Source organism: Takifugu rubripes, chromosome 13 (assembly GCF_901000725.2).
Source record: "Takifugu rubripes chromosome 13, fTakRub1.2, whole genome shotgun sequence".
Lineage (NCBI taxonomy): Eukaryota > Metazoa > Chordata > Actinopteri > Tetraodontiformes > Tetraodontidae > Takifugu > Takifugu rubripes.
In genome coordinates this window covers 7,259,886-7,282,756 of record NC_042297.1, presented here as the reverse complement: position 1 = coordinate 7,282,756, position 22,871 = coordinate 7,259,886, and the positions used below count along the sequence as shown (strand labels likewise).

The 22,871-nt window shown below is 44.2% G+C and overlaps 1 protein-coding gene across 7 annotated transcripts in view; it reads left to right on the top strand.

Moving 5' to 3' along the window:
- mdga1 (MAM domain containing glycosylphosphatidylinositol anchor 1) overlaps positions 1 to 22,871 on the top strand; it is a 116,941-nt gene that overhangs the window by 63,873 nt on the left and 30,197 nt on the right. For all 7 annotated transcript variants that reach the window (XM_029846434.1, XM_029846436.1, XM_029846438.1 and 4 more), the window contains exons 5-11: positions 4,554 to 4,750; positions 6,317 to 6,449; positions 12,593 to 12,865; positions 13,844 to 14,173; positions 15,007 to 15,306; positions 19,405 to 19,671; positions 19,750 to 19,898. In XM_029846434.1, coding sequence (XP_029702294.1) covers positions 4,554 to 4,750; positions 6,317 to 6,449; positions 12,593 to 12,865; positions 13,844 to 14,173; positions 15,007 to 15,306; positions 19,405 to 19,671; positions 19,750 to 19,898 — 1,649 coding nt within the window. The remainder of the gene's footprint in view (positions 1 to 4,553; positions 4,751 to 6,316; positions 6,450 to 12,592; positions 12,866 to 13,843; positions 14,174 to 15,006; positions 15,307 to 19,404; positions 19,672 to 19,749; positions 19,899 to 22,871) is intronic.

Sequence of the window (22,871 nt, the reverse complement as noted above, 5' to 3'; positions counted from 1 at the left end):
CAATAAATCTGACGGAGTATCTGAAGTTTGGAGGTCAGAGAAATGAGAGAGACAAGACGGTCGATTCCTGAAACTGTTGGAATAAGTGATGCGAGACCTGCGGAGCTAATTCACGCAGACCACTCCAAGGGCATGATTCTGGATCAGCTGATCCATCTCATGAACCTCTCTCATATTTTGGGAGGATACCCAACCCTCCCCCCCACACACGCACACACTTTTTTCTTTCTTTCTGGTGGGTCCTAGTTGCTCCATGCTGCTCTGCTGCTCTGTTGCTCTGCTGCTCTGCTGGTGCCCTACGGAGCTCAATCCCTCCAGCTGCCCAGTATCCCGGTGGGGGGGCCTGATATTCAGTCAGTGATGTCTTGCAGACAATTCAGTGAAGTTAAATTGATGCTCTGCTAGTTCTGCAAAAATTATGTGCAAAAAAAAAGTTTCTTGGTTTAATACAGAGTTTTATGACTGTCATGAAACAAATGAGTATTTATTTTATTATACTGGAAAACACCTCAATAGATCGGTTTGCTGTGAACTGAAACTATTACGCAGAGAGGCAACGTTTGCCTCCAGAATGCAAAGCTCCATTTACACTCAGACCTCAACTCTCTCAGCTGGTGACTCCATTATGAGTTGTGGCTGGTTTGAATAATTCATTACAGTAAAATGGACTATTGAAGAGATTTGTGTCCCAGCTACAGTTTCTGACTTTCCCTAATTTAATGTCAGATTTTTTTATTATATATTATATATTTATTATATGTTATTAACAGCACCTTTGAAAAGGGAGATTCTAGCTGGTTGAGTTCCTGGGTAAAACACCCAAGTCACAATGATTCACCTGTTAGTGATGCTACCGACCGTTGGAGAGTTCTTTGATTAGGTTTTATTGTGCAAGCTGAACAACACTGTTTTCTGCCTTCAACATCTCTTATTGTTCCCTCATCTTACATGAGCTCTCTCATTATTCACATGATTCACGCGTCTCCCTTCACCTTCAGCCTAACACCACGAATAGCCAATGATTCTGTGTAATGGGGTTAGCACAGTGCTCAGTGTTGTTGCTCAATAAATTCTAACCAAAGAAATCCTCATTCACGTAATAATGCCCCCCAACCCCCCACCCCACCGGACATCATAGCTTATTTTCCTCCATTGCACGCTCACACTCAATTGAACCTGTCATCTTCACTTTGTTCCTCTAATGGTTGCCTATTCCCAGACAGCTATTAGAGTACAGGACATGTTATTGGAAATCAAAGAGGATTCAAAGACAAGCTTGTCCTCCTGAGGGGGAAAGCACCCAGCAGAGGACAAATCGTCTAGTCCACCGCTCAGAGAGGACTTTTCAGGAAGCTCCTCCTGTCTTTGCACTGGTCACTCTGCAATGTGCATTTGTCAACAAATTATTCCACTGTTACATCAAGCCGCTCTGACGTCGGCAGTTTTTAAAGGTGCTCCGTGCATGTACAAATGTCACACACCCTGTGTCCAAACCCAAACCACCACTAGACCCCTGCTGAGCACCACATAGGGCCAACACCATTTCTTGGGAGGTCCAAATGTTAAATGGGGGCCGCTGCACGCTACATGCTGCACTCAATGCATCCCATAATGCATTGTGAAGAGTAGGTCACAACTAACGCTCTGTAACCAAATAATATTTCCCAGCATCCTTTGTAGTCACACAAAAAACATAACATGAGGTAAATTATTAATTAAGTTAGATATTAAGGACATAATAGTACATCAACAAATGACCAGTCAGTGTTTAATATTTATTATTAAGTAGAAAGAAATAAAGTTATTTTGCTGATGTTGCTCTGGTACATCATTATTAGGAGCGCTACAATGCTGTTTTAAGCCCTACGGCTGAATAATTCAGCTAATCAGTGAGGTCACTCAACCTGCTCCATGAGGAGGGAACAGGGAACAAGTATGTGAGGTCACAAAGAAGTGACCTTATTGTGAGCTAGCATTAGCTAGTGCTTTCATAGTAGCTGTTTACTTGTTCTTGGATATGAACCTCATCAGCTGTATTGGAAGCATATTTGTGGTCCACGCTGAGAGGAACAAGAATTGAAAAGGGCTCTTTCTTATATATTGTGTGGCAATTGTTACACTAATTACAATCAAATCATTCAAATTTGTTGCCATAAATGAGTGACTATTGATAACTTATTGAATCTACTCCAGATCCATAAATATTAACCAACACAGCTTTCAGCTGGAGTCATCACATTTCATATTTTCTTTTTTGTCCCAAATTACCTGTCCAGTTGAGGGTCCAAACGCTAAAAAAGCCCAGCTAAAATGCTTCTGTGTCAGCAGCACCGCATATAAGCAGAAAACAATGCCAGACCCCAGGGGCCAGAAATTTGGATGCATGGATATACGTACATTAAAAAGCTGCGGCCAAGTAAAGCAGCAGGGTGCAATTGATCTAAGCAGTGTGCAAAGGCAGGACTTTGGGGAAATCAGAAGCTTCATTAAAGTTTCATATTGTATTTCTGTGCACTTGCAGTTTCATCGTGTGTCTCTATTTACTTAAGGGCCCGAACTGAGTAAAGTTAGACCCACCCTGGGGGCTCGGATTATAAAGCTTTCATGGTTTGTTGTGTTAAAAAAGGGGAAAGCTGTAAAAGTTTCATCCATGAGCTCACAGAAGAAATCTGGAAGCTCAGCCTAGCACAGCGAAACAGGCTTCAGCAGACTTCCTTCATGACTTGGTGAATCAGAATCAGTGTGTGTAAACAGGTGTCATTAAAAACAGTCCCTCTCACACTGGACGGAGGCACACTCACAGCGTAAAACACACACCTTTGCTTCTGTTGGCTCAATTTGGTGCACACGCAGCAAAGGTGAATGTCTTTGAGAAGAAGCCATGTTTGATGGCCTTTCCTCGGCAGTTCTGGAGGACCTGGCCGAGCCTCCATCTGCGCTGTCCTGCTGTGCCAGTTTTATAAATGAAAGAGGGATGAAAGGAAGACAAGCAGGTGGGGACAGAAGCTCAGCCCAGAACTGATCTCACATGAAAAAATAGGACCAAATAAACCCGCAGAGTTGTAAATCTAGACTCTAAAAACTTCATATTTTTCTCCTAAAGTCCTGGAATGTAAACTCTTGTGCTGTACAGTATATGAACAGTGGGGATGTAATAAAGGTAATTTAACCAGAAGTTAACTGAAAATAAAACAAGGTGACGCAGAATCACCAAATATATTACACTAATATTGGATATTCCACGAGGGATAAAAGAAGAATTTTACCAATTAATGAGTTATTCCTGGACAAGTTCACAGATCTCTTAGTGTGTATTCTGTCCTCATATTCACTTTTTTTTTTCTCACTGCATTTTTGCAATTTTGAAACCGAATGTGTCAAACCGTCAGCTTCCCCGTTTCACCTTCACTCCACACTTTTGACCATGAGCTGTGAAAAACATCCTGGACATCAGAAGTTTGTTTTGTAACAAAGTGTGTGACTGATCAGAGATGCTTTATTCACATAAAGCATCTCTGATCAGTCAGTCAACACAAATTCATTGTTTTGACTTTTAATTTAGTCTTCCATCTTTTCTGCTGAAGTTGCTTTTATAGAAAGGAAGATTCAAAGGAGTCAAAGTTGCAGTTATTTACCTGAGTCACATGAGGTGTTCTATAGAAACGAGGGGGGACACAAACTCTCAGAGCTGTATGGCCTCCTGTGTGTACTCTTACATGTGTGTCACCTGACAGCTGCAGCTGTTTCTACAGCACCCACACACATTTCAGTCAGAGATAGATTCAATTCCATCCATCAGTCCATACATACAGTCAGTGACGATAAAAAAACAAGAGTTAGGGACAGGAGCGTGTCCGCTCTAGTGCACACGTGCTGCCTGGACACGTTGACGGGGGACAAGGAGACACATGCTGCTACAGAGTGAGACTTTAACAAATCAGTCAAATTAGGCTGCAAAGAATTGTGATTCCACACAACCTGAGACAGAGGCGAGAGGGCGATGTGACAAGGAGTGAGAGTGGCGGCGAGCTCTCTGGAGACGGCAGAAAAGGAGGCAGAGCGGCATCTATGTTTGTGACGGCGGTGCACTGAAGAAGGGAGATGACAGAACCGCCAAAAAACCAGGCTGCCAACAGAAGGAAGAAATGACAGGAAAGATATAAATCTGCTCTGTGTGTGTGTGTGTGTGTGTGTGTGTGTGTGTGTGTGTTTGGGACGAGAGAGAGAGAGAATCTCACAGATTGGACAGTCGTGGCCGGTCGGCATCTGTTTGGACAGTTTTGGTGGGGAAGTGGGCCAACAAACAGCACTTGTTTGCTCTTATCTGTACCCGTTTCCTGATACCAAATCTCGTCCCCGACACAAAGAATCAACAGAGCAGTTGAAAACATTCAGATGGACAGACGTTTCCATCCCAGCACCAGGAAACATTTAACAAAGCTTTTTTTGTGTGTCGAGGCGCTAATGAGCAGCGTTCCAGGGTGTGATGTGTTCGTTCACGCCTCCATGTAACATCTGAGTCCTTGTTTCTCTCTGCTTTGCTGCCTTCACAGACCTCGACACGCCAGTTCTGACAGTGCACCAGACGATCAGTGATGTACGCGGCAGCTACTACCAGGAAAAGACAGTGTTCCTTCGCTGCACCGTCAACTCCAACCCTCCCGCGCGATTCATCTGGAAGCGGGGAAACATACTCATCGAGCAGAGCAAGGACAACGGAGTGGACATCTACGAGCCTCTTTACACTCAGGTACACACAGATACGCACGCTGCTCCCACACCCCGCCACTTCACAATCGTAATCCTCCAAGAAATGCCTGACGTGCGCCTGTTCACCAACTGTACCCACATCATTCTCTGTATCACTTCCTCTTACTCAAGTCCTCTAGAATTCCCTAAACATGTAAAGAAAAATCTTTGTCTGTTATTCAATTTTGAAGCATTCTTTCAGAAAAATTTCCAGATATCAGCAAATCTGTCACCAACCAAGAGCTAAGAAATACATCCTTGTTCCTGGCCCATCATATAATAAATCCTGATCAGAGCTAATAAGCTTTCCTAGTGTGAAATGGACACGCATTCCCTACAGACTGATAATGTTGATAATGACCCCATCCAGTCTTCCCACGTTCCCTGAAACCATTGAAAAATGACCGCTGTGGTGTCATTAGTTGATCCATGAAGCACATGCAGCATTTGTAGTTTGGCCTTCAATGCTGTCACATGATGTTTTAATATCAGGGAACCTTATTTTATACTAGTTTTTATTCTGATCAGAAAAAAATAGTTTCTAGTTTGATTACTAAGAAAGAAAAAGGAACTAAATGGAGACTGAAGCCTGCACAGCAAGGCTAACATTTACATAATATTCTAGCTCACTGTGATAGCTGAACAAATCCTTTTTTATTATTTACTTGTGTATTTTTTAAGCTGTTGGTCAAGGAGCTTCAACATCATAAATATGCTATTTTGCAAAGTATACAGTACTTTAGCAAATTCTAGTGTATCCTGCTGATGCTGGAGGAGCCTGAAATAATGTGAATCTGTGATTTGTGTCACTACACACATCCTGCGTGTGCTGAGAGAAACAAGGACTGGAGTTTTCCAGCAGTTTCACAGTTTAAAACTGATCTGATTTAGTAAACCAACCCATTTCTGGACTCCCATGAGTCAGTCAAACAGCTTTTCAATCAGATAAACAGCACTCGTTAGTGCGTTCGCTGGCTAACAACTATAAACAATCCCTAGGCCTGATCTCCCAGTCCGAGAACACCATTGTAGCCTCGCTGCTACTGCTCCTGTTTGTCTGCACTTATCAAAGCATCAGTCAGCCACAAAGCGGAGCCCCTTGAGTTCAATTAGCCAGCCAGCACATTCTTCCCACGGCTGCTTCAGAAAATGTTAACCCATCACCTTCTGAGGCAGAATTGGACTCTCTCGGACCCCTTTTGATCTGACACTTCACAGTGATGTTGGAAGTTTTCTAATGTTCACAGAGCTCTTCATGAGGTGGAAGCTGTGGAGAGCTCAAACACAACAGTTTCATGTGAAGTGTCAAGCTTCATCGTTATGCGATTCCACAGACAGAAAATGTTGATTTTTTTGTTGCCGTTTGTGTTCTTGACCTCTTCTTATCTAATGTGACTAAAATTTCAATAAATCAAACATTTCTAACCAAGAGTGGCAGGAAGATTAAAAGCTCTGAGCTTTTACTTGAATGAATCCAGTCCCTGGCTGTTGTGTCTGCTGTTGTTTGTCTCAGTGAAGCTACATTTCACACCTTCATCCTTTCATCCTGCTCTCTTTTCTGTTTCAGGGTGAGACCAAAGTGCTGAAGCTGAAAAACCTGAGACCCAAAGATTTTGCCGATTACACGTGTCAGGTGTCCGTCCGCAACGTGTGCAACATCGAGGACAAGTCGGTGACCTTCCGGCTCACCAATGCAACAAGTATGCTAGTTTTGTTTCTTTCTTGACATGGGGATGAAAAGCTGTTTCAGAAATTGCACATTTTTACCCCCATATAAATTCAGTGATTTGAGTTTTTCTTTTTTAATGGCAACTTTCATATTTCTGCTTTGTGGTTATGTTTGCTTCTCATTTGTGGTATCGATGGGTTCTGAAAGGAGGGCACACACTTATCTGCACTTCATCCCCCTTTGTTTGGCTGCCAGCATCAGTGGGAGGATCCAGGTGGATCTCCACCTCTATCAGCCAGTAAATGATGCCATGGCCTGAGGATTTAGTCTGTCTCTTCTTTTCATTTATGAACGCTATCAGTGTGTAGTGAGGATTATTTCCACTGTTCACACTTAGCTAAGGTGCAGTGCTGAGTCAGCACAAGATGTACAGTTCCATCCAATTTGGTCCTAAACTAAAGTAAACATTGACAAAAAGTCTTATTTTGAATGTCACCCTCGAATCCTCCTCGTCTTCCACTCCTTTCATTGCTTTTTTCAGGCATGTGACTTCTTAGCATGTAAAATGAAAATGCTAATGCAGCGTCTGTATCTCTGTCTTCATCATCACTTATTAAATTTTTGTTTAATGAAGCTTGTTTACTTTTCAACAGCTGATAAAGAAAAAATTCTGTGCAGAGCTTCTAGATTTAATCTTGAGTGAAGTCATAATCAGAAAGAAACTCCTCTCATCTTCAGTTAGCAGCGATTCACAGGGTGCTAAAACCTGCCACAGCAGTCTGAGCACACGTTTAGGGGCTTGTTGAGCTGGACGGGCATGTTTTTGATATTGTTTTGATATATGTTTTTGAGAGAAAATCCACAAATGCATCTGTGTCACAAGAACAGCAAATGACATCGACTCTCTGGTAGCCCTCAGGTGTTTCTGACTAGTTAGCTTAATTAGCTAAGCACAAGTAATATTGAAAAAAACTAGTTTGGATTGAATTAGCCACTGCTGAGAAATATGTGGACAAAAGAGATCCAGGTAAACAGGGTCCGAATAGGAGAAGAGAAGAAGCATCAAGCTCCGGATCAAAATCTGATCCGATCTGTGAAGATAACGAACACATTATTGTGATGGATGTGATCCACTGATTTCCTCTTCACAGATCCTCCGCTCTTGAATTATCCTTCCCTCTCTCTCCTCTCTCTCTATTCCCTCTCTCTGTCTCTTCCCCCCTTTCCTCCCTCTCTCCTCCCTCTCCTCCCTCTCTCCTCTCTCCCTCTCTCCTCTCTTCTCTCTCTTCCATCTCTCCCTCTCCTCCCACTCTCCTCTTCTCCTTCTCCCCCCTCTCCTCCCTCTCCCCCCACTTTCCTCCCTTTCTCCTCTCTCATTTCTCCTCTCTTCACTCTCTTCCATCTCTCCCTTATTCCTCTCTTGCCGCTCTCCTCTCTCTCTACACTCTCCCTCTCTCCTCTCTTCCCTCTCCTCCCTCTCTCCTCCCTCACTCTCTCCCTCTCCTCCCTCTCTCCTCCCTCACTCTCTCTCTCTCCTCTCTCACTCCTCCCTCTCTCCTCCTTACATATATCCTCTCTCCTCTCCTCCCTCTCTCTCTCCTCTCCTCTCCTCTCCTCTCCTCTCCTCTCCTCTCCTCTCCTCTCCTCTCCTCTCCTCTCCTCTCCTCTCCTCTCCTCTCCTCTCCTCCCTCTGAAGTTACCATGTTTCCTCTTTTGTCTGCTCAAACTGAACATGTTCACAAACCAACAAATCAGGTTAAGCAATGTAAATGAACACAAATAATCTCATTTTCGAGTTCTCTTTCTTTATTATAAGTGCATTTTACTCTGTTCAGAGCTCATTTTTGGTCTTTTTGGGGTCACTCAGTCACTGTTTGGAGTGGATTCATTCATCTGGGTCACTGCTGCATCAGATGGGACCAGACAATGATTGATTTTTAGATGATAATCCCAACCTGGGATTTGGTGTAAGCGGGGGGCTCCTACCCCTGGAGAAAACACTGACAGGAAGCCAAATCCTCTTGTCCATGCGAGCATGTGATGTTCAGACAGGACGGTATTTATATGGCTGTTACATAAACAGAATATTCCGGAGTATTGTGTGTTTCTTTGACTGTTTGTGTTGTGTCATATATGGATCAGGACATTCTGATTTTACAATTTAAATCACAAAACAAAACTACCAGCCTTTTGGTCTAAGGTTTCTTATGAAAGGCTGGAACCATCCAAGAGAAGGTTCCCTAAATTTTAAACGTACGCGGAGCTGCAGTCAGTTTCAACATTTGAATGAATCTGTGAACAAGCGTGTCGAGGCTGTCCGGCTGACATCCCCCCTCCAGAGTCACACTGGATTTCCCCACCAGCAGAAACCTGATCACTTTTCACACTGCTTTGATCTCTTTTATTCTTCCCTTTGGTGCTTTGACAATCGGCCTTTTTTCAAGTCTGCACCTTTTTTCATTTGACTTTCTTCAGCAACTTTCATTCAGGAGTGAACGCGTCTCTTTCCAATCCATTGCCCCCCCCTCAAAATACATACATTTTATTTCATTTCCTTTAAATCCACCATTGGCATGACTCTGACAAACCACTGTTATCACTTTTAAACACTCAAATCCACCCAATATAACTGAAGTAATAACTGTTGTGAGCACAATTACATAAATAAATAGATATTTGATGGTCTATTGATTTAATATACATATAGAGAGAGAAAATGTCAGAGAGGCAGAGATGAGAGAAGATAAAGACACTGAGTGGAGGAGTGAAAATGGGAGAAGAGAGGAGGGGGGGGGGTGTGTTGTGTAAAATGCTCCGATGGAGCCACCATTACACACACACACACACACAGTCACGCAAAGTTGAAGGTATAATTCTGAAGTCCTCTCTTCCTTTTGCAACACATAAAGTGTGTGTGTGTGTGTGTGTTTCTGAGCACTACATTAACTGTGGGTTACTTATTTGCTGTTAGCTTTGTCATTGAGGTTGTTCCATGATTGGAAAACGCACACAGCTCTGATTCTGATTTCGATTCTGATTCTGAGTATTAAAAGAGTCAAAATCCAGTTGTATGAATGTGACGACATTTAGATTTGAAGATCTGGTCACTTCTTTTTATTCATCGCTATAGAAACCGCAGCACAGTGTGAGTAAAAAAGAGAAGAGCATTAAAAAGAAGGAGATGAAACCAGAGAAGTCATGAGTGTCGGGACCTCCGAGTCTATTTCAGTTCCAGTGGCTGAATCTGCCCCATTATTGCAGCAGAATGGAGTTGGTTCCACCCCCACAATCACATTTACAGGATTACACACACACACACATCTGCTGGTTGCTGCTAATTACAACGATTTTAGAAAAATAGAAAACACAATTTGATAGTTTTGTTGCATCAACATCACATTATAGAAAAATTCAACATACAGAAACTGAATCAAAGTGCAAAAAGGCTGAAAAGTCCAAAATAAACAGTTAGTACAGAAATACACACAGGTTACATAAGGCAGGTGGGGAGTCAAGTGTGTGAAAGGATCCTTTACATTTCTAATGGAATCCCATGAAAACCTGAACAATATTGCTCCTGCAGTGTGTTTGGATATAATGAGTCCTCCGTGGAGTTGTTCCGTACTTACTCTGACCTGATATCGGCACGTCAGCACCGTGTTCTTTGTCCTGCTTGTCCGTTAGATCATACAGAAATATTTAATATCGTTCACTCACATGCATGTCAGCATTTCTATGACAACCTAAAAGTGTTGCAGCATTCTGAGAGGAGCAGAATAACCACCACTTTTGAATCACTACTTCTAATCTCTTTTTTTTAGTTGATATTTCAGATTTGATGACATGTTTGTTGTTTGTGAGTGTGTTTTGCTGTTGAGAGTCCTGAAGCGTGCCAACTGGAAGTGTAATCTGTTTACACAGGGTTTAGATGAGAGGATGAACTGCAACAGAGAATTAAAGGAAGGAAGGAAGGAAGGAAGGAAGGAAGGAAGGAAGGAAGGAAGGAAGGAAGGAAGGAAGGAAGGAAGGAAGGAAGGAAGGAAGGAAGGAAGGGTCGCTCTCTGAGGATTAAATCTCTCAGAGAGACACTGGAGTGATTCAACACCAAGTCCCACAGCCACACTCCATCCATGCTGAGTGATTAAATAATGCACTCCATGATTGTTTTATCACTGGCTGAATTAATCTGAGGTTGAGCAGAAATTCTTTGGGACTCGTCCTGGACCCACACCAGCAGCTTTCACTTCTGTAATGCTGAGTCACCGCTCTGTGTGACTCTGTTCTTTTTTCTCAGGACAACGGTTTGTCTTCATTTATTCTTCCTTTGGTTCTTTATGTTTGTTAGTCACCTAAATCCTGACGAGGTCTTTCAGAAAACTACCGAGAAATATGTGAATGATGAACCTCTAGGGCTCACGAGGGAATTTAACCACCAACTCAGATTAGCAGCTCCAGCAGGGGAACCAGGGATGGCCCTTATCTCTGCTGTAGCTGATGCTGGGGGGGATGATTGGAGGGACCGGGGCTTTACTGTCGGGGGATTAAAGCAGGTGACTTTTGGTCACCTGTTTATTTCTCTCCATTTTGCCCCACTGCCACCCCCATTTATGCCCCCAGGAGTGATATGCACAAACCCATTACAAGATGCTTCCGATTGCCCTGACTCCCCCTGATGAGCCAACATTTCAATTTCAAAAATGTTCACTGTCACGAAAGGTAAAGTTGTACCTGTTCTGGGAGGAAAAGCAGCTTTAATAAAGGTTTTTGTTTTTTGCCGAAGCTCAAATGGTAGTTAAATAATCTACAATGCTTGGTCCTCACAGGTAGAGTGAAAACAACACTGTACGTGTGACAGGTGGAAATAAGTAATATATAACTTCAAGATTTCAATGTGACCAATAACAAAAGAACACACTGTTAGAGCCAGTGTGCTTCCATTTAGGGAAAATTATTATTATTGTTGTTGCTGCCATTAGTTGTTACTATAACAAGTAAATAATCAATCAATCATTCAGAAGAGGAGGCTTCTGCTGTAAATGTCACATCCACAGGAACATAGCGGGGCCCCGCTGAGGCTGCAGCCGCTCTTTCTGTCCAGGATAGTGTGAGTGGTGATAGATCCTCTTCTTCAGGCTTTGTGTCATTTGGAATATTTATTGTTGCTTCCTTACAGAGCAGGAACCCACCAGAATGAAAATGAAAGAATGTGGCCAAACGAATTCACCCAGCTGGAGTCACGGCTCCATAGATGGACATCAGTGGATTTGGACTTCAGATCCAAATCATCCCAGTAGTTGGTTCTGCTGGGCTCCAGTTCCCCCTCAGGGGGGATTGTATAGGCCAGCTTCCACCCAGGTGAACCATCCAGACAAAACGGGCTTTTCCATCAGCACCGAGGATGCACTTGTTATTTGTTCCTGCAACTTAAAGCACATAATACTAAATGACTGTTGCACATCTGCCCAGCATTTGAAGCCACAATGAGTCAAATATGTGCTTTTCTAACAGAAGCTTGTGTAATTCATGGAATATTGACTATGTTGTGCAGCATTAAGGCCTGATCATCCCTTCATTCCTGCACTTATTGACTTATCCGCTGCTGTAAACCAGTGTGAAAACCTCCCATGTTTTATTCAAGATTGCACAAAGCTGCCATGTCATCTCCCAATTTACACAACACTAAGCTGGAAAACCTTGATTTCATACGTGCGGCCCACAGAGATGTCCACCTATCGGCAGCACTGCTGGGCGTAGGAGGACTCCAGGAAACCTCCACACGGCTACACTGTCCCTTTTTGATGGAGCGATGGTTCATCAGCTGCAGGTTTAGTTTGGTTTCTGCATCTGTGAGCAGAATCTGCAACAGTCCCGCTGCGTTGGGGCATCTCCAGCTGCACCATCACCGCTGCAGCACTGCTGCAATCATCACACGTCCTCTGAGATCACTCATGTCCTCCATCATCTCATCAGTCCCATCCTCTCTCCTCATCACCTGTTCACTTGTTCACGCTTTAATATTTTAGGTCTGTTGGGCTCCAGATGACCTTCTGAATTTTACATGATAGTGATAAAGATAGTAGAGCACAGTGTTAATTACTCCTTCTCCCCTCTTTCCCCCCACTTCTGCACCTCTTGTCCTCTTTCCTCCTGTCCTCCCTTCTCTGATCCTTTCAGCTCCTCCGATGATCCGGCTGTCGGTGAACGATACAGTGGTGGTGGTGGACCCCGGGCAGGACGTTCTCCTCAACTGTGAGATTATGGCCGGGTTCCCCGCCCCTACCGTGACCTGGTCACGCTACCCGGGCCCCCTACCCCTCAGTGCTCAGGTCCGGGGGCCAATGCTCTTCTTGCGGGCGGTCACTCCCGCTGATGCTGGCTTCTACAACTGCAGCGCTGTCAACAACGTGGGCAACCCTGCTCGCAAGAATGTCAACCTCATCGTCAGGAGTAAGTGCACGTTTCTGAGGGCACTGGGTGGTTTGATGGGCCTGCTGGGGATTTGGTTCTGCCCTCATGAGTCCGACAGAAGCGCCTCCAGCAGCATTGAGCTCTCGTGTGAATCTTGTCAGAAAGGCAGGTTAAGTATCCCTCCAGTCTACCTCCCCTCTCGTTAAAGCACAACCTCTTCAATATTCCTCCCCTCCAGCTATTTTTAGCTCTTTAATCATTTTGGCTCCCTCCAATTAGTGAGAGTGTAGTGGAAGCAATTAGAGACACTCTCCTCTGTTAGTTAACACCGAGACAACGTTTGCTGGATGGCTTTCTGCTGTTAGCTTAATGGTCCTGATCGCACCGTCACACCAACACAGATGGTGAGTGGGACACGCGAGCACACAACCCCACAGACACACACCAACACACAAACACACACACACTCGCACACACATCAAGACACATGCACTAAAACACACACACACACACACACACACACACACCAGGTAAAGTAGCAGACCATACGGTCATTGCTTCCATTCATGACTCCGCCCTAGCATCTTGTTAACAAGCCTGAAAAGAGGGTAAATCAAGCGTTCCTCTCCTCCCGTCGCCCGACTCTCTCCCCCCGCTGGTTGAACACGCAGCTGTTTTGTATTCAACATGGGGATCTGTTGGGGAAACACAGTCTTTGAAAGTGAAAATTGAATGTGACAGTGTAAGAGTTAGTCTTTGTCCTTGATTGTCTCGCCCTCTCCCTCCCTGTTCGTGTCCCTGTTATTTTAGTCTCCGTCTTGTTCATTTTCTCTCCTTTCTTCATAATTTCCTTCTTGATTTGTTGGCGGTTTTCTCCTAATTCCTTTTGGGGGTTTGTCATTCTGCTTCTGCTTCGATACCTCTGTCACAGATCCATCTGTTCTCCTCCTCTGTCTAGTTTACTTTTTTGGCGTTCGTCACATCCGTGAACCTGAACTATTTATCTCGCCTTGGCAGCCATGACCAACCTGACCTTCCAGATTACCCCCGACTCCAACAAAGACAGCGAGACCATCCAAATGGGCCGTGACCTCAAGCTGTCCTGTCACGTGGACGCGACTCCGCAGGACAAGGTCAACTACAGCTGGTACAAAAACAGCGCACCCGTCTTCAACTCAGAGAGCCTGATCATCCTACGCAGTGATCCCGACATGGCGCCCGGCACCAGCAGCCTGGAGATCATTGACATGAAGTTTCGGGATTTGGCCACCTACAGCTGCATGGCCAACTTTCCAGGCAGCAGAGTCCCGGAGCTCCGCGTAGATGTCAACATTTCTCAGAATGGCGGTGAGTTTCTGGCAGTACTCTGTGGAGCTGAGCTGAAGATGCTCAATAGAACATTCTGCACCCCTCTTCAGGTACGTCACCAATCAAAGGTGCATTAACAGCATTAGAATTCAAGACTGTGAGTTGATGTAAAGTAATACATTTAATGTTCCCGCTGGTGCTGCATTGGGGTCATTTACAAATGCAGCTAAATTCCTTTTTTAAAACTTTAACTTGAACTTTAACTTTAAACTAAATTACATCACATCTGTCAGATGATTCATTCACTTATATTTACACACATTCTTTTATATTTAAGCTTATAGTAACAGTGCATCGAATTAACCTATGTGGACAAACGATCCTTTTTCTTCAAATTAATCACACGACTGCTCTGGATTCATTTAGATTAGTAACAATTCATTATCATTTAACAGGTTTGGTGTCCAGACACCAAAACGAAAAACTTTGTAAAGCCCATATCCATGACTATCTTGTTGGGTTGCACTTCTTTGGTGTTTGGCAAAGGTGTCAATTTTTCGGCAGTCCCACGGTGCCAATGTTGTGTGAAGCAAACACCAAATGTTCCTTCTGCAGCGGTTGCATTGTCATCATGCCGTTCGATGTTTTCTGTAGCTACAGGCCCCATGGTCAGTGCCAATAGGTGCTTAGAGTTGTCGATGTTGATCGGTTCCTCGCCTGTGAGTGGAATTGTACATGTGCGTTATTTCTGCGTTAATTGCATTAAAAATGTTAATGAAATCAATTATACAGACTGATTAATGTGAATCAACATGTTCATTTTGACAGGCCTGGTGGTAAAAGGGTGCTTCTGTGCTACTTGTCTCCCTCAGTCTCTCCTCCAGTGCTGTCCGTTCCGCCGGGAGGGCAGGTGGTCAGCGTGCAAGAGGGAGGTAACACTGAGCTGGTGTGCCTGGTGGTGGATGGCAAACCGCGCCCACCAGTACTGTGGTCACGGGCAGAGAAGGACCTGCTGATGCCTGGAGGAAGGTCTGTAACCGAGACACCCGACGGCCGTTTGAGAATGAGGAACGTCAGCCGCGACATGATGGGAGTGTACCGGTGCCAGACTGCACCGTACAACGGGCTAAACATCAAACGCAGAGAGGCACAAGTGCAGCTGAATGTACAGTGTAAGTCTATCAGATGAAGCCCAACCCAGCACCACCGTGGAGGTGGTCTGCTGTCACCTACCATTACTGCTGCCTCACATCTGCTCCTAACAACAGACAGCTTTGACATGAATCTTTAATCAGTTCTTGACAAAGGTAACAGCTAAGAGTGTCGTAGTAACGTCAGAGCTGCGGGAGTGCATTATGAATGAAAGGTTAACCAGAGAAAAAAAGACTACTGAATGCAGCAATTTAGCCCTCAGATCTTAACAGCTGTTTCATCCATCAGGATACAGGAAAATCCTGCAGTAACAGAGGTAGGGACATGTTGCTTTTATTCACCCTCAACTGTGCAACATTTGCACACAAGCTGAAATGGTTGTAATCTACAGACGGAGGAGTTTCTGCTAGTGGGAAGAGCCTGAGAAAGAAGTCGGGTCATCCGACTGCAGCTCCAAAGCAGTTTTTCTCATGATTTCTTCCCCTTTGTGAGGACACCAGTGGCTTTGTCATTATTCTGCTCCCAGAGGATGAGCTTTGACAAAGGTGCAGGATCTGACGCATCATTCCAACACTTCCTCCTCTTCTCCCATGTGGTTCCCTGCTTTTACCTTCTCCTTGGATGTGTGACTGTGCTGAGACACTTCAGACTCTTCCACTCATGCAGAGCTGCAAAGGGTGAAATACGGCTTTAATTTAGGTTTTTCTGGAAGCTACAAAGTAATGCACACAAGCTTTGGGGATCCCCACCCGCCCAATCGGCTCGTAACAAATCATTTGTCAGCTCTGCTGGTGGCTGCTTCTTGGATGCCTCCAACAAATCTGGTAGAAAGCAATCGCTCTTGCAGAAGCTGGAGGTTACATCCCTAAATAAAAAAAAGGCAGCGAGAAAAATGGGCACATGTTACGCAGATGTGCAGTTGGTCCTCATGCATATGCATTCCTCCACCTCCCTGATGAATTGACGTCTGTGAGCGGCAGTGCTGTTTTCATGTAGGAACATGTAACGTTGGGAAAAATCAGACACAATAAGTTTGACAGAAGATTCAGGCTAAAAATTCAAGGCTAAACCTCGTTTTGAGTCTGAAGCAACTTCAGCTAAATACCCTCTTGATCCAAATCAGAGGTATCTTCAAAGCTCTTTAATATTCATTCAACCATTTAGAACGCCCCCTAGTGTCCCCCGTGAACTAGTTCAAGCTAAAAGGGTGATATTAAAAATGAAACATACATGATCCCAAACACAGACAGAAAGTGAGAGTTTGAATAAAACATGTGAAGCGATATGTTCACCATGAAGGTTCACGCTGGAAATATGCAAGTCTGGAAGGTCCCAGAACATCCTCACACAGGATATTAGACATCTAAACATGTAAACAGCTCACCTTCATTATATCTGGACATTTTACACCACATTGAACTGAAGTAATATGCAGAGAATTAATGTAAAACTCCAACTGAGTCAAAAGTTTATTGTCACAGTGACACTCAAATCATATTTTTCACTTTTATTTTTTCACGAAGTTTGACGTCTCAGACCAATAAAAGTCTGTTTTGGGCCTTTGCTGCCTGTATTTATTTGCTACAACACAAATTATGAACAAATTTACTTGTTTTACTGTTTCAGGCCATTTTCTTTCATTCAGTTTTAGTCACTTTTCAAACCCAAGGCTACTGTGAGTATGGTTTTCAGTTCTAAAAAAAAAGCGTATCCTGGAACCAAGAGTGTCTGACTGGGGATAATGTGGCCAGTATCAGCAGTTGTTCCTCTCTCCCAGAAGGATTTATAGAGCTTGCTAATGTACGGGACGGACCAGTGCCTTGACCGAGGTTGATTACTGGAGCATGTGGCCGCCCCATGCTGGACGGAGAGATGACACAGATACATGAACGGAGTCAGAGAGAAACGCTGTGGAGAGCGTCGAACAGAAAAGAGTCAGGTTAGGGATGTGAGAAAAGGAGACTGGATCGAGTTAAAAGTACTGAAAAACAATTAGTCTTTGGAATTACAGCTTTTCATTCATCGGTTTGGTGATTTGTTGCTTCATCAGCTGAAGATTTCCATGTCCAAGTCTATGCTGCTCCTCCTGTCCCTCCTCTGCTCCCCCCCAGAGAGCCTTTCTTTCTTCCTCATTCCCATTTTCATCATCATCAATCAGCTGCCTGCCGGCCATGAGGCGGGATCTCTCGCCATCTTCCTGCATCCCACGTCGTCTGGCTCCTTCCCCAGCTCCCACACTCCATCATCGACTTCTCTCACTTTCCCTCCACACCTTCCCTATCGTTTGTCTTGCTCGTTGTCTCCTGCTTTAAAGCTGCCTCCCCCATCCCCCCAGCTTCATGTAAATTGATTTGCTCTTTGTGTAATGCAAATGTTTGGCTAAGTCAGTGTTGCATCCTCAGTAGAATCCGTTCAGCCGTGTGTTTACATGGATTCTGCTCACCGCACTATACAACACTGCTTTGTCTTGTTGCTCCTGAAAGTCTCGGTGCTGCACAGAGAAACTGTAGGGAATTTAAAAAAAATACGCAACTTTGATAGTGAAGAATTCCCAGAATATGGGGGAAGTCCTACAACGTGTAATTCATGTCATGGTTTATGGACTGACCACAGACCTGCGAGGCTTCTTCCTCCACATCTACTCTGGTCTCACATTCTGCCTGCTTTTTCATACCCTTGCCGTCTGCTCCCAAAGTCAGGCAGCCATCAGTATGCACGTTTGTCGTTTGGCAGGAGTGAGGTGTGTGACCACACACTAATCAGTCCGCAGGATTTATAGCGTGACCTTTGACCACAGGGGGCCGCCGTGATCGCAGGACAAATGAAACGATTTTAAGAGGTCAAATGAGACGTTTGCTCCAAAATATTTTTTTTACCTGTTAATAAAACCCAGATTTTATTATAAATAAAGATATAGTGCTGCAGTACATTTTATTAGCTTTAAGAAATTTATTGAAGCTGTAATTTCAATTTCAGAGTATTTGGATCTTTAATATGACCTCACAGATTTGAGCAGTTAAAAGTCCTGTAAATCAAACATTTGACCTCTAATATGAAGTTAAAACAATAAAGTTCAATAATAAAACAAGAATCTAGTAACAGTTGGAATGTTTTTTTAGCCATGATATTACACCTCACCTGGAGATTAAATGGAACTGGCCTATGAGATCAGTCGCATTCCTCTCTAATTCTTCCTGGAGGTGACCACGTTGTATCAACATCATGTCTTTTTCTTCCTCCTACGTCAGCTTTTGTCCTGTCTCTCCTCTTCTGTGTAGCTCAACCCATCTGTTTAAATTAAAAGAATAATCTAGATTAGACCGTAATTACATATCTGTGCCTGATAAACTTGATTCATATGAGAGTCAGATCATTCCACCTCACCTTCTGGGGGCCATAATGGTTAGCATGACAATAGCATCATTAGCATCTTGTCTCTGGTGACAATTAGCCAGGAGCGAGCAAGTGGCAGTGTCATTTGGCTGCATTACTGCAGCTGACCTCAGGGCGATGGCAGCTAGCCTGCCATTAACCGCAGAGTCACAGCGCACTGACGGCAGGTTAATTACAGCTGCTTGGTGAAGTTTAGCAGCTGGGATGTGATTGCAGGCTATTTGGGGGGTTGGGGCAGACATACCACCAAAAATAACAAGACAGGAAAAATGAGGCAGGAGTAATGATAACATCTGGTTACCGCTGCAGCAAACATCATTTGTTATAGTATATTTTTGCTTTCATTGTTCATAATGGAAATGTCACCTCCTTTAAATGCTTTTATACAAAATAATGGATTGAAATGATTCGATTTACCTCAAAAGACAGAAACCTTAAAAAAAAAGGCCACGTTATTTTCCTCTTATTTATTTCCTCTAATTTATATGTTGCATTGATGTGTGTGCGTCTTACATCTGACAGAAATACTGGTGCATTCATAAATAAACCTGGTCCTTAGCAGCCACCATAGGTTCTCACAAACTCTTGAGAATATTACAAACTTGACCTTTAATTGGGTTTTTTTGCTTAATTGAATCTGAAAAACTGCAGTTTTTACAGCTGTAGTAGTGAAGTGAATACACAAGACCACCTGACATTAACTGGAAACATTTTTGTCTGCATAGATCCTCCCATTCTTGACCCAGTGTTCCAGGACTTGCGCTCCAGGAACTACCAGATGGTGACCCTGAGGTGTGCGGTCCTGCGATCAAACCCACCTCGCCTCACTGACATCCGCTGGTTTCGTAATGGCGAGTTCATCCGTATACCCATGCCAGACCTGAAAGAGACGCCGGAGCTACAGTTCAAGCTGGAACCCAGAAACAATGGCTCCTATGAATGCCGAGTCAGCAACAGCATTGGAATGTCAACGTGCACATTTAATGTTTCCAGTAAGTGTGTCTGCTTACAACCCTAACTAGCTTAATGAACACTTACGTTGGTGACACCCATTTCTCTTCTTTCCACAGCAAAACCCTACAACGCCGAGTTCTACTTTGACACGCCCAACCCGGTCCGGATCCAAAAAGGAAACAACTACTCGTACAACCTGCAGTGGACTCAGAGAGATCCGGAAGCCACTGATCCAATCATCGGCTTCTGGCTCATTGTCCGAAAGGTGAAGGTTTACACATAACAACAGGGAGGGAGCAGAACACACACGCTCATCAGAACATGCACCCATCAGAACACGCACGCTCATTCAAGATTCAAGATTCAAGATGTACTTTATTCATCCCTGTAGCGAAATTGAATTGTAGTAGCAGCCTAACGTGGATTCATATAACTGTCTAGGCTTTGTATTTACAAAGTATAGAAATAGAATAAATAAATACAAATAAGATTAGAACGTTATAAGCATATATATATAATATATACATAATATAGTATATACATATTATAAGCATTATAAGCACATATACATAAATATAGAATAAAATAGAAATAAAATTACAACATAAATAGTAAACAATTGTTATTGAATTATAGAGTCTGATGGCGGACGGCACAAATGACTTCCTGTACCGTTCCTTCGAGCAGCGAGGCTGCAGGAGTCTGTTGCTGAAGCTGCTTCTCAGTTTGTCCACTGTGTTATGGAGGGGGTGGGAGGGACTGTCCATGATTGTCCGCAATTTCAACACCATTCTGTCCTTCACCACCTCGTCCAAGTTTGCAAGATTACAGCCAACAACAGACCCTGCCTTTTTAATGAGTTTGTTAAGTCTGTTGGCATCCTTAGCTTTAATGCCTGCTGCCCAGCACACTACAGCATAGAAGATGGTGCTAGCCATGACAGACTGATAGAACATGTGGAGCATCCTGCTGCAAACACTGAAGGACCTGAGTCTCCTGAGGAAATAGAGTCTGCTCATGGCCTTCTTGTAGACAGCATCGGTGTTTGTGGACCACTCCAGTTTATTGTCCAGCTGAACACCCAGGAACTTGTAAGATGGGACTATTTCCACATCTTTTCCACTAATGCAGACTGGTGAGGGTGGGGACTTGCTTTTACTGAAATCCACCACCATCTCCTTTGTCTTGGACACGTTGAGCTGCAGGTGGTTCTCCCTGCTCCACCTAACAAATCTATCCACAAGATCCCTGTATTCATCCTCTTGTCCATTCTCACTCAGCCGACTATGGCTGTGTCATCCGGGTACTTCTGGAGGTGACATGTCTCAGAGTGGTACTGGAAGTCAGCTGTGTAGGTGGTGAACAGAAAGGGGGAGAGCACAGTTCCTTGGGGAGCCCCTGTGTTGCTCATCAGGGGGTCGGACACAGCTCCGCAGTGTCACAAACTGTGGCTGACCTGTCAGGTAGTCCTCGATCCAAGAAACAAGGGGAGCATCCATCTGCATGTTCTCCAACTTAGCCCTCAGCAGTCTTGGTTGGATGGTGTTGAAGGCAGAAGAGAAGTCAAAGAACATGACCCGCACTGTGGTGTTCAGGCACTGTGGTGTTCAGGCTCCCTACATTCCATCACTGTGGAGAGTGGACTTAAGGGAGGCATGATTGAAGTCTCCTGTGATGAGAATAAAGGCTCCGGGATGTTTAGTCTGCAGGTCAGCCGTGACAGAGTGAATAACGTCACAGGCCGTGTTCGCTTTACCGGTCGGAGGAATATAAACGGTGATGGCGATGACATTAGTAAACTCCCGTGGCAAATAGTATGGACGGAGTCCGATAGCAATAAGTTCCACGTCGGGACTGCACACGCGCTCCTTGACGTGAATATACACCGAGTTGCACCACCTGTTGCTAATGAACACGGCCAGTCCCCCTCCTTTCTTCTTACCGGCTGCGGTGTTGTTTCGTTCCACTTGCACAGTGCTGAAACCAGCGATCATCACATTAGAGTCCGGTATCAGTCCGTGGAGCCATGTCTCCGTGAAACACATGATACTGGCCTCTCTGTACTCCCGCTATGTCTGTGTGAGCGCCTCCAGCTCGTCCATCGTATTTGCCAGGGACCTGACATTTCCCGTTATGACCGCGGGCACGCAGGGTTTAAAACGTTGCCTCTTCATCCTCTGTTTAACCCCAGCCTTACTCCCTCGTTGTTTCCTCCTCACCTCCTTCGGGAAAATTTAAAAAAAGAACAATTAAGTGTAGGGAGCTGCTACTACTGGCTGCTGCCTGGGACAGCGCCATTTCTCAGAACAATCACTCACCAGAACGCACACCCATCAGAACCCGCACGCTCATCAGAACACGCATCCATCAGAACATGCATGTGTGTCAGAACACGCACGTTCATCAGAACACGCACCCATCAGAACACGCCCGCTCATCAGAACACGCACGCATATCAGAACACGCACCCATCAGAACACGCATACTCATCAGAACGTGCACCTATCAGAACGCACACTCATCAGAACATGCACGCTCATCAGAACATGCATGCTCATAAGAACACTCACCCATCAGAACGCGCACCCATCAGAACATGCACACTCATCAGAACACGCACACTCATCAGAACACGCACACTCATCAGAACACGCACGCTCATCATAACAAGCACGCTGATCAGAACACATTCATTTGACTCATTACTGTACAATGTACATAGCAATGTACATAACATAAGAGTCTTTTTCTTTTTCTTTTTTCTTTTAGTACTTTTCTGTATTGTACACCTCGGGCTACCGCTGTTACGTGCAGTTTCCCCGATGTGGGATCAATAAAGTATTTTATCCTTATCCTTATAAATGTTCAGCATGGACGTGTGTTTTATTGACAAGTAGACGCTTCTTGTGTAATCAAGTGTGCACGTTCCAATAAGCACAAGGATTTATGAGTTTGTAAAGTGAGAGGCACAATCAATGCACAGAATTAGAAACACTCACAACTCCTGTCCTTCCTACCATGATTATCTCTTATTTACTAAAAAAACAACCCCGTTTCCTCCAACAGATCTATCTGATGCAGTTCTGTGCAGGGTATCTTTATCCAGAAAGCTCTTGCACACTGTTGCCCTCACAATGCTTCCAGTAAAAGAAACTCAGCAGTAGAACAGCAGCACTAATGGTTAGAGCTCACATCTCTCCATTTTAACGCTAGATTATAAAATGAGCTCTGCTAAGGT